At 38.7% G+C, this 12540-nt stretch overlaps 1 protein-coding gene across 2 annotated transcripts in view; it reads left to right on the forward strand.

Annotated features, from left to right (window-relative positions):
* Positions 1 to 5676, forward strand: part of LOC122539900 (all-trans-retinol 13,14-reductase-like) — a 34323-nt gene extending 28647 nt beyond the window's left edge. For both annotated transcript variants that reach the window (XM_043675057.2, XM_087977851.1), the window contains exons 10-11: positions 662 to 821; positions 4518 to 5676. In XM_043675057.2, the coding sequence (XP_043530992.2) occupies positions 662 to 821; positions 4518 to 4663 (306 nt within the window). In that variant the 3' untranslated portion in view covers positions 4664 to 5676. The remainder of the gene's footprint in view (positions 1 to 661; positions 822 to 4517) is intronic.
* The last annotated feature ends 6864 nt before the right edge of the window (positions 5677 to 12540 follow it).

The raw sequence follows: 12540 nt of genomic DNA on the forward strand, positions 1-12540 counted from the left end.
GAAGGGTAAAAAAGCCAGTCAATGTGATTACCTTCCACCTGATAACCTTTATTTTTAAGTTGATAATAACCAGATTGTCATTTTCTCAGGGTCTGGTCAAATTGATCAGTTAGTTATTTCCCCACACAAAGAGAATGAGGAGAGGGTTTTGAACCCATTGTCACAAAAAATGAAGTGAAACAAGTTAACTTTTAAAAAATAGTAAAGTTTACGTAAAATGCATGCAATTTGGTGTATATATGAAAAGGCAAAATTACTCTCTTTGATGTTTGCATGTTTCCTGATGAAGGATTCTTGCCTGAAACGTCGATTCTCCTGCTCCTCAGAGGCTGCCTGACCTGCCGTGCTTTTCCAGCACCACACTCTCGACTCGGATCTCCAGCATCTGCAGTCCTCACTTTCTCCATCTTTTCTTATCAGCCAGTCATTTTTACATTGTTGCGAAAGATGACAACCATATCGCATTTTGCATGCTCACTCTGAATGCTGTTCAAAAGTATGTTTCTCGTTGTGTTTGGCTGGAAAGTAACTTTTGAACCTAATATCTTTGCTGCTCCTTCCTTTGCACTTGTAAGCTCATAATTCCTTATAACTAGTGGAAAAACTAATTTCTGCTTTCAGTTTCCTTTGGCTAACTTGTTTGTGTCTGAATCCTCCACAGATCGAGTATATTAGGGTTGGGTCTCCACTTTCACATGAGTTCTACATAGCTTCTTCTCGTGGAGAAATTTACGGTGCCAATCATGATGTATCGCGTTTTGCACCAGAAGCTATTGCCTCCTTAAGAGCAAAAACGCCAGTCAAGAGCCTTTACCTGACAGGTATGCCACCTTAAATGAAGCGATAACAGGGATGTGGAATCCACAACAGAAACTGGAAATTTCTTGTTTAGTTGAATGTATCGCTTACCCCAAGGTGTGGCATCAAATTGTCAGCAATAGGACAATTTCCTGAAACATGCAGCTGTTGAAAAGGCCAGTGGTTGGTCTAAGTTGGAAAGTGTGGACTTCTGATAGGACTAATGGAGTGGGCACTTTTACTGCAAAATATGGTCTTAGAAAAAAAAGTATAAGCACAATCATAAAGGCATAAATTTACCTAAAATACATCCTTTCTAACAATATTTAGAAACTTTGGTCATTAAAGGTGGTAGTTTCAAGCAGTTAGTTACAACCAATAGGAAGGTGACAAGCTAAAGAATTATAATTTAATTAAAATGCTAAAGAAATTGGTCAAACCAGTAAACAGTTTAATGTAATTTTAAGCAGGATTTGGATTAAGCCCAACCTATTACAAAATCAAAAATAGTAAATTTTATTAAGTTGTATATGTTAGAAGGATCACAATGCCCTTAAAATTATATTGTGGAATAAATTACGTACAAATTCACCCAAAATTCCCATCCATCCTGCTAATTTCAACTACAGATTACTCATTTATCTCAAAATATACTTTCAAGATCTGTAGATTTACAGTACATTCAAAAATGTTGAGATCAGTGGTGTCATTTTTAGATTGTAAAGCCCCCTTTCATCTGTAACAGATGAAATCATGTTAACATAAAGTGTTTGAACTTTCATGTTCTTATTCTATTGGAAATCCTTATCCACCAAAAAAAGACAGTTGAATTTTAAAATACAAATCAGTTACACTTAAGATGTGTAAAATATGCTCCAATGTCATAGAATCAAAGAGTCATAGAGATGTACAGAATGGAAACAGACCCTTCGGTCCAACCCGTCCATGCTTCTCTTGTATTCATTTATTGGAAACAGCAACATGTTGGGTTGGTTAGTTCAGATGGTGTCTTGTGATACAGAGTGAGTTCAATTGGGTTCAATTCCCACACTGGCTGAGGTTACCATGAAGGACTTTCCTCAACCTCTTGCCTCATCTGAGGCCTAGTGATCCTGAGGTTAAATCACCACCAGTTGCTCTCTGATGGAAGAGCAGCACTATGGTCTGGTAAGACAATGATGACTTCACCTTTACCTTTTTATTATCCTAATGATCTGGATCATGAATTAAACTCCCATCGCAAAACTGAAGAATTTAGATTCAGTTAATACATGCTCATTCGTATTTAGCAGTAATGGTGACCTTGTAATTGTTGGATTGTTGTGTTTTTTTTTTAAAGTCACAATCTGGTTCACTTGTACTCTTTAACTCTGCCATCCTTACCTGATCTGCCTTCAGGTTCACAGCAATATGGTTGACACTTAACTCCCCCCTGTAATGGCCAAGCAAACCACTTGGTTTCAGGCAAATAGGAATTCGCAATAAATACTAATGAAGATCATGGTTTGCAGATTTTTAAAATAAGAAAGCCCAAACCCAAAAAGAACGGGTAAACAATGAACATAGTCCATCGATTTCTCAGCACCAAATCCAAATGAGCAGACAAAATGCGCCCAGAAACCCTAGCCACTCTGCCCTACATCAAAGGCATCTCGGAAATGACTGCCAGACTACTCAGACCTCTTGGCACCGTGGTAACTCACAAACCCACCAACACACTGAAACAGCAGTTAATGAACTTGAAAGACCCTATACAGCAAAACCAACGTCATTTACAAAATACCTTGCAAGAACTGTAATAGACACTACATTGGACAAACAGGCAGAAAATTAGCCACCAGGATACATGAACATCAACTAGCCACAAAAAGACATGACCCATTATCACTAGTGTCCTTACATACTGATGAGGAAGGACACCACTTCAACTGGGACAACACATCCATCCAAGGACAAGCCAAACAGAGGCATGTACGAGAATTCCTAGAAGCATGGTATTCCAACTGGAACTCTACCAACAAACACATCAACTTGGATTCCATCTCTCACTCTCTGAGGAAAAGAACAGGAAATGACATCACCAACTCAAGGAAACCTAAGGACATAAATAGAAAGCGGGCCATAACATCATTGCTTCACTGAAGGCTCACTGATGACGTTACCTAGTGAGGAAGCGTCTGAAAATGAACCTTCCAGCTCAGCGAGCAAACTTTACATCCAGAACCTCAACCTAAGCTACAAATCTTCTCCAAACTTGCTAATTAACCCAAGGGAAAAATGTTTCAGCATCTGAGCTAATACACATTTTACAAGTATTGTTACTCAAAGTAAAATTTGAGTTGTTACGCTATCAAATTAACCCATCACAAAACCGTTAATTCAAAGAGTATGTCAAACGCTGAAGTTTGTATTTCTCATAATGCAAATGGAAAAATTGCACCAGTAATCATGCTCCATTGTTTCACAAGCTGTCATAAAATGTATATATGGGTAAAATTCCAATGGGTTCACCAAATTGAACAATTTAGCTGGCTGACTGCTACTCAGAATAAAAGGATTTCACACTAGGTTTTGTCATTAGCAGTAAATAACTCTACAGTAACAGCTATAACCTTAACAAAAAACTGAAAACATGGGATTTTTAATTTCTGAGTATGTGACATGAACTACATCCCTTCAAACCCCCAATACAAACACAATCCATCATGATTAAGCCAGATAAAAGGAAGTTTAATGGACCTATAATGGGTATAGAATGAAGAATACAGGAGGGTAAACAAAATTCCTGAGATCAGAAATCCGAATGGTGGAAAACTGTTTTCTCACATTCCTTTTGGTTTTAGCAATGATGGCATTGTGTTGAATTGGTGGTTGATCAGGTGGACCTGGATCATTTATTGCTTTAGATTTATTTTTAAGCTTTTGTTTTTTTCGGTCATTTTTTCCACTGAGAGAGGCATAGAGAGATGGATTCTTTCTGTTAGAAGGCTCTGACCATTTTATTTTCTCTTCTGCCTTGCCGATTGCAACGTTTTTAACACCCTGAAGCTCAACCAATCTGAGGGCTGTTATCAGATTGCGTTCCCTTGACTCAAAAGATTCTTGGTGCCATTCAATCTTAAATTCTTCCTGTCACTGATTCAAGCAGCAACATTGCGTCGCATAGTTCAAAATAAAAAGCAGCTTTTGATGTTCAAGTTGCAAAATATTCCTGGTATTTCAGTTATTACAGTCCAAATTCCATTTTGGTTTATAGTCCCAACAAAGAAAATACAGACGTGGAGAAGATGTTTCCACTAGTAAGTGAGGGCATGTCATCAGAGAGAAGAGATGACCCTTTTGAACTGAGATAATGAGGAATTTCTTCAGCTAGAGGGTGGTGAATCTGTGGAACTCATTGCTACAGAAGGCTGGGAGGTCAATTCATTGAGTATATTTAAGACCGAGATAGGTATGTTCTTGATTGGTAAGGAGATCAAGGGCTTCGAGGAGAAGGAACGAGGAGTTGAGAAACATATCAGGCATAATTAAATGTGGAATAGACTTGATGGGCCAAATTACTGAATTCTGCTGCTACATTTTATGGTCTTTTTACTGTTGTATTTACACATTGTGTTGAGACAAGTGAAAGAGAGCGTAAATATCAAAATCAGAAATGGTTATTCTTGTCGATGTTGTTGTGTAATCCACTCCTCTGTTTCTTGCTTCTATCATTCCAGGTCAGGATATATTTTCCTGTGGTTTTACAGGAGCCATCCACGGAGGCGTCATTTGTGCATCAAGAGTTCTTCATCGCAATTTGTACAATGATATCAAGAACCTTAAGAAGAAAATGAAAAAAGCAAATGAAAAGAAGGAATCATAACAAAGATGTTGAAATTCTATCTTATTGGTTTTGTGATTTTTCTTTTACATTGAGTTCCAGTTTCTATTTAGACAGAGGCATTAAAACATTTGATAGTCGGCCAACTATTTCACTATGTTAGATGAGAGCTGGTGCAAATATGTTTTCTTAGGACTCCAATAGAATGCTACTAGAACTTAATCACGTACATCACAAATCTGGTTTTGTTAGCAATGTGTACACAATTGACCTTTTCATTCAGAATATCCAACATTTGGGCATCATTATGCTGTCAGCTTCAGAATCAAATTTGCTGTCTAGTTTGTTAATAATGTGAAATGAATTGCAACGATTTTTAGAAAAAACTGAGGGGATCAAAAATTAATCTTGGGGAATGAGGAATAATTGTGATGGTATGTACAGCGGGTCAGCGGGTTTGTTCTGGAGACCGTTTAACATAGATACAGTTGGGCCTAGCACATCTCCTAGCACTTCTTGTGCTGAGTACATCACACAAACTGAAAACTGAAACAAATATAGAAAATACTGAAAACACACCACACTACCTTGAATTGACCAGGAAATTCAAATGCAATCTTTTTGCAATGTTACTAGGGAGAGAGAATTCATAAGGATTTAATTGTAAATTATCTAAAAGTCATTGTTCCCTCTGGTGAAATACTAATTGTTGTGATGTTATTTGAGCTTGCTTTAAGAATTAACTTGTAAGCAATAAACCTGAAGCCAAGTGAAAGATCTAGTGATTTAACTGGAAAAGAGCACGAGCCCAGTTATTTTTCAAAAGAAGCAGGCACCTTTTTGCTGTCTTCAAGTGTCTGATTACCCTACAAGTGTACAGACCCAGCTGTTCTTGAGACATCACAGAAGTTGTACATTTTAGAGAAATATGCAAAGTCCCCCCAAATTACCTTCCTTTTAGAACCCAAAGCATGAGCCAGGTTTCTGTACTTAAAATGAATAAGCATTTATTACAAAAACCTAGATTCATATGAAGGATAAACAATTTTGAACCATCTACATGTAACTTGACTAGTTGAATTTCTAGATCCCTTAGAGCCTCCAGCTGAGCTCTCACAGAGATGCTAAGAATAATGGAATTTGACTTCCAGCTCACTATCTAAAGCAATAAGAGATCACTTCCCTACGCTGATGCTTATTCAGCACGTTTATGTGACAAGTGTGACTCTTCTTGCTACGAACAGGAGTATTTATCAGATAAGTCACATTACAAACCCTCTTAGCCACTCTGTGCACAAGTCAATTTTGCTTTCGGGTTAACCTTGCAAAGGCCACAATATTAATACTTTGCTGAATGTTTATGTGCCCATTCTTTCTTTTTGCTTGTAAAACTGTCAAACGTTTTTATAGCTACTTGATGTGACTCTGTGAGCCTTTCTCATAATATGAATGTGACTTAGCATCTAAGATTCGTACGTTTTAGTTTAGGAACGTCTCCATAATCAGTTATAATGGACCTCAAATCTTATGATCAGAGATCAGTTTGAATGGACTAAATCCAGTTGCTATCAGAAATTCAACAAATGAATCAAGTGGTGAGGAATTTAATTCTTTTATCACAATTCTATGGGTATTCATGACAGTATGCCTTAATCGTGGTTATGAGTGTCTATGGTACCTCTCCAAAGCTCTTTTTTTTGTGGTTAATACACATTTGACTTCAATTGGTTTAAACCCAATTTATTAGTAACCTCCTAGAAAACTTCAGATATAAAGGTAGAACCATGATCAAATTGTATCTCAATTCATAGTCCATATTGAATTAAAAAAATTGAGTCAACCTTTCTACTACCTTCCTAGTTGTAATTGCCCTTAAAGGAATAGATTCTGGGAATCAGGTTGTCGAATCCGAAGTATGGTAAAGTTGCTATAGTCCCACAGAGTCATGTGTTACGACACGGGGTAAACCCTCCTGCTTAATTTAAACCAGCAACACAGAAAAGATTTATCCCGTGCAGTAATCTGTGAAAATTTGAGAGGTCACAAACTAGTTAAAGTAACAACTTTATTTCTTAAAGTATAACAGAGAATAATTAACTAACAACTACCTACAATTCCTTCCTCGAACCTATCTTTCACTTTCTCTTCTATAATACTAGTCCGATTTAAAAAAAAAACCCTGATTAAGATTGTGAAAAATACTCAAATTTCAAAATCAGTCAGATTTCGAATCTTCTTTTTTCTTCTTAGGGATTTCTGCTTCATGTGTTACTGATCGATTAAGGTACCTTTAAGAGAGCTATTCTCTGGGCAGTCTCTATGTGCTGGTGGTGTGGCAGTTCTCCTCACAACTGTTCAATATTCCCCTGTCTTATATCTCCAAAGCATCAGATTGTCATTGGCTTTTAAGATTGTCAATATACAAAATTCAAACTTGATTGGAATTTGTTATTTTTTTAGGGTTATAATTTAAACTGATTGGCCTAATTTGAATCTATTTTTGTCTCCAGGCAACCAGCTACCCTAGCTTTCAACCCAGAGTTACATTGTTACCTTATTCAGAACACTTGGTGCTGTCAGGTAGTTCGCTAGCCTTTAACTCTCTTGAAGGCACAGTACACTCACATCTTCAAATGTATCTTCAACACATACAACTGCTCTGTCAGTAGAGAACAACACTGCTGATGGTTTAACCTGAGGATTGTTATACATTAGTTAAGGGAAGAGGTTGATAAGGAGGGCTTTATGTTATCCGAAATTGTATGGAAATACTAATACAAGGCTTTTGCTTTCATTAATGGTCTGCTAACACTACTGAATGATCTTCAAAATTAGTGTGAGAATCCAACCCCTAGTTTGATTACAAGCTGAGGTCTTCTACCACCTGACAAGTCTGATAGGTTATACAGAACTTCATTATGTCTTTATGAAGTCTTGACCATATAAAATACCTGTTAATTAATGCTTATATTTTCCATATTTCTACATGACTTGCCATAGAAATTTCATCTGCTACTTGTAGTATCAAAGAACAAAGAATAGTACAACACATGGTGGCTCAGTGGTTAGTACTGCTGCCTCACAGCGCCAGGGACCCAGCTTCGATTCCAGCCTTGGGTGACTGTCTGTGTGGAGTTTGCACATTCTCCCCGTGTCTGCATGGGTTTCCTCCCGGGTGTTCCGGTTTCCTCCCAAAGTCCAAAGATATGCAGGTTAGGTGAATTGGCCATTCTAAATTGCCCATAGTGTTAGGTGCATTAGTCAGAGGAAAATGGGTCTGGGTGGGTTACTCTTCGAAGGGTCGGTGTGGACTTGTTGGGCCTTAGGGCCTGTTTCCACACTGTAGGGAATCTAATCTAATCACAGGAACAGGCCCTTCAGCCCATGAAGACTGCACCAACACATGACGCTTTTTTTAAACTAAAAACCTTTTGCCTCCAAAGAGTCCATGTCCCTCTATTCCCTGCCTGCTCATTGACTTGTCAAGATAATGCTGCCATTGTATCCGCTTCTACCATCTCTTCTGGCACAACATTCCAGGCACTTACCATCCTGTATGGGGTGATAAAAAAAAGACTCTCCCATCTCATTTAAACTGCTCCCCCTTTTACATTAAACCTATGACCCCCTAGTAATTAACATTTTTACCCTGTGAAAAAGACTCAGTCTATCCATTCTATTCATGCCTTTCATAATTTTGTAAATCTTATTCAGGTCGCCCCCTCAGCCTCCAATGTTCAAGATAAAGAAAATAAGTTTGTCCAATCTCTTCTCATAGCTAATACCATCCAAACCGGGCAATGTCCTGGTAAACCTTGTCTGTACGTTTTCCAAAGCCTCCACATCCTTCTGGTAGTGTGGTGACCAGAACTGTACACAATATTACATATGTGTCTAACTAAAGTTCTATACAGTTGCAACATGACTTGCCAATTTTTATTCTCTATACCCTGAACGACAAAGACAAGCATGCCATGTGCCTTCTTGACCACCTTATCCACTTGTATTCCCATTTTGAGGAACTGTGGACCTGAATGCTTAGATCCTTCTGTATGTTTATTCTTTGAAGGGTTCTGCCATTTACTATATACTTCCCTCCCTCATTACATCTTCCAAAATGCATCAGCTCGTATTTGTCTGGATTGAATTCTGTTTGCAAGTTCTTTGCCCCCGATTCTGGGCTTCAATTTATCCTGTTTTAAAAAAAACTTTACAAACTGTGAGCCGAAAAAGCAAACAAAAATAATCTTTTCCCCTCTGCACGAATTCTTACATGGCCTCCACACTCCCCAAACTAGGCAGTTCAGTTGACCTTGTTCACATGGTCTGCTGAGATGGCCCTTTTAACTTGCCAGGACATGCTGTGCCTTGATTCTCCTTCTCCAGGTACTTTTCATTTGCTTGTTGAAGATACAGGGGGCTGAAAAATGTGTTGCTGAAAAAACGCAGCAGGTCAGACAGCATCCAAGTAGCAGGAGAATCGACGTTTCGGGCATAAGCCCTTATGCCCGAAACATCGATTCTCCTGCTCCTTGGATGCTGCCTGACCTACTGCGCTTTTCCAGCAACACATTTTTCAGCTCTGATCTCCAGCATCTGCAGTCCTCCCTTTCTCCTAGAAGATATAGGGAGGCTGGTTCACAATGTGTCTGCCTTACTGATTAAGAGATACCGCTTACTACAACCACTGAGGGGCAAAAATCTGGCTATCTTCTGCTTGAAATTCTTTTTACTTAAGAGTAATTAAACTCAAACAGTCAACTCAATTTCACTTAACCAATCAACCGATCAAAACAGTATTAACGTGCACATACGTAAATGCATGGAGTGTGGAAAGCTTGATGGGCCAAATGGTCGAATTCTGCGACTATCTCTTAAAGTCTTATGGCTAATCTCAGCAATTACAGACCAGTTAGTTTAACTTCGGTAATGTGGAAATCTTTGGAAACAATTATACAGGGTACAATCAGTAGTCACATGGAAAAAGAGGTTGATCAGGAAAAGCATGGATTTCTAAAGGGGAAATCATGTTTAACTAAATTGTTAGAGTTTTATGTAATGGAAAGGGTTAGTGTGAGTAATGCTTGTGAAGTGGTGTACACAGTATCCAAAAGATATTAGGTATTTTGCCCCTCAATACACCTTTGAAAATATTTGTAAGTCATGGTGTAAAAGGGACAGCAGCAACATGGATACTAAATTGGTTGAGTGGTAGAAAACAGAGAGAAATGGGCAATGATATTTTTTGTGGCTGGAGGAAGATTTGCAGTGAAGTTCCTCAGGGGTTGGTATTCAGACCCTTGTTTTTCTTATATAAACTAACAATGGTTTGTTTCCACACTGTAGGGACTCTATGATTCTACTCTGGAACCTGGCGTACAAGGGCTAGTTTTAAATTGTGCTGGTGACACTAAATTTGGAAGAATTGTAAACTGTGATGAGGATAGTGCGGAACTCCAGAAGTTGGTGGAGTGGACAGATAGGTGCCAGATGAGGATCAATGCAGAGAAGTGTGATATGATACACTTTGGTTGGAAGAACACTGAAAGACAACGTAAACAGGGTGTAATTCTAAAAGGGGTGCAGGAGTAGATGGACCTGATTACATATGGGCACAGAGGGTGGCAAAACAGGTGGCGAGAGCAGTAAATAAAGCACACAGTGTTTCAGTTTTATTATGGGTGGCATGGTGGCACAGTGGCACAGTGGTTAGCACTGCTGCCTCAGCACCAGAGACCCGGGTTCAATTCCCGTCTCAGGTGACTCTCTGAGTGGAGTTTGCACATTCTCCCCGTGTCTGCATGGGTTTCTTCCCACAATCCAAAACAATGTGCAGGTTAGACGAATTGGCCATGCTAAATTGCCCATACTGTTAGGCGAAGGGGTAAATGTAGGGGAATGGGTCTAGGTGGGTTGCGCTTCAGTGGGTCGGTGTGGACTTGTTGGGCTGAAGGGCCTGTTTCCACACTGAAAGTAATCATATCTAATCTAATCTAAAAGTAGGAATACAAAAGCAAGGAGGTGATGTTGAACTTGTATATGGCATTTGTTAGACCCCAGCTGGAGTATTATGTACAGTTGGGAGTGCCATAATATTGGAAAAAATTGAACACATCAGAGAGAGGTGCAGAAATGATTTACTGGAATGGTTCCAGAGATGAGAAGCTTCAGCTACGAGGATAGATTTGGGAGAATTTGGGACTGTTCTCCATGGAGAGAAGGTTGAAAGGTGATCTTTGAGATTTTACAAAGCATAAATGAGTTGGACAGAGTAGATAGAGTGAAGCTATTTTTGCTTGTGAAACAAACAATAAGATTTAAAGTGATGCATAAATGAAGCAAGGGTGATGCAGAAAAAGGCTTTTCATGCAGTGAGTTAAACTTTTAGGATATGGAATCTATACCTGGAAGTGTGGCGGAGGCATGTTCAATAGAGGCACTCAAGATGGCACTAGATGGTTTTTTGGATTGAAATTGTTTGGAAGGAATTAAGGAAAAGTCAGAGATTGGCGCTCCATTACTAGAACTGGATTCTTCCCCACTTTCACAATTGTGAATTCCCTCCCCTCCAGAGAGAAGGAGTTTTAATTCCTATGGGCAGCGTGCATAATGAACATTTTACACTACATTCACAGTATCACACCTTTACTTTGGTGGTTTAAATTTTCAGTTGTTGCATGAAATGTCTTGCACTAAAGCTGAGCCAGGTTCTTCGCAGTGACCGTTGCATGCACAAAAACAGCTATTTGAACCATTTCAGGACTGAGACATGTTAGACACGTGCAGTGGGAGGGAGGGGTCGGTGAGGAGCTGAGTTTGTCCTGTTAAAGGCCGGTACTGGGCTTTGTGTACAGACAGCTTGCATCGCTGGTGCAGTTTTGAAGGTTTGGTGATTCTCAAGGACATCAACAGGGGTTGGTTGTAGTCTATAATGTCTTACTTGAGACTTCGCTGTTGATTGAACTTTGTTCTTGAAGACAGGTTTCATTTTCTTAATAGTTATATTTAGCAAATTCGAAATGCTGCATTACAATCACCTTTCAGTTCCATAACCCTTACATTGCTGAAAGGTTTTGGCTTTGGTTAATGTTTTTCTTTCATGCTACATTTATTTTTAACAATGTTTATGATGAATGACTTTCAATAGTAAATATTATGCAAAACGATGGGAGTGCAATCCTCTAGCACTGGAATGAACATTTTGCAATGAATTGGGGCAAACATTTTTAGGATTAAAAATGCTGATGTTTACTTTTAACTCGCCTTGAAATCATGGCATAATGCAACAATGAGTGATGATTTGGAAATGTTTGTAGAGGTCGGATGGAAACGATAATTTTGTGGGCATTAACAGTTGCAAATTTAGCAACAAAGATGGAGCTGGGAGATTTGTTAACAAAGCCTTTCCAAATGGGGGTGGTCCTGGGGTTAGGGGATTTGCACTCTGATTTTGAAGAAGTGACGTCCCGCTCCTTATTTATATTTTGAAAATTCAATATCATGCATTAAAAGAGAAATCTGTATCTCAAATCATCCTGCAGTTGAAACATTTTCTTCAGTAAAGGGAACACACAGCGCATCTCTACATGCACATTTACTTTTGCAAAAATAAAAATTGCAACATTTTAGGAATTAAACTACATCTTTGCAAAACGAGGTGGAGATATGACGTTCTTCATGGCCATTCTTTGGCGTGGCTAAAATTCATCATTTGTGTTACATCTTGCACTTGCATATTGTTTCGTAATGAGGACATCATTGCAAACTTCACAGCGGGTATAAGATGCAGAAACGGGCAATTTGACAATCAGATATAGATAGGGATGAGAAAGCTTCTGTTAACGTCTCTATCACAAAGAAGTTTGCATTCAATTTTCACTTCTGTCGTGGCATCCTGCTATTTATTGAATGTCCCAAGA

Source organism: Chiloscyllium plagiosum, unplaced genomic scaffold, assembly GCF_037043375.1.
Source record: "Chiloscyllium plagiosum isolate Xiang-an unplaced genomic scaffold, Cpla_swu_hap1 HiC_scaffold_32, whole genome shotgun sequence".
NCBI lineage: Eukaryota > Metazoa > Chordata > Chondrichthyes > Orectolobiformes > Hemiscylliidae > Chiloscyllium > Chiloscyllium plagiosum.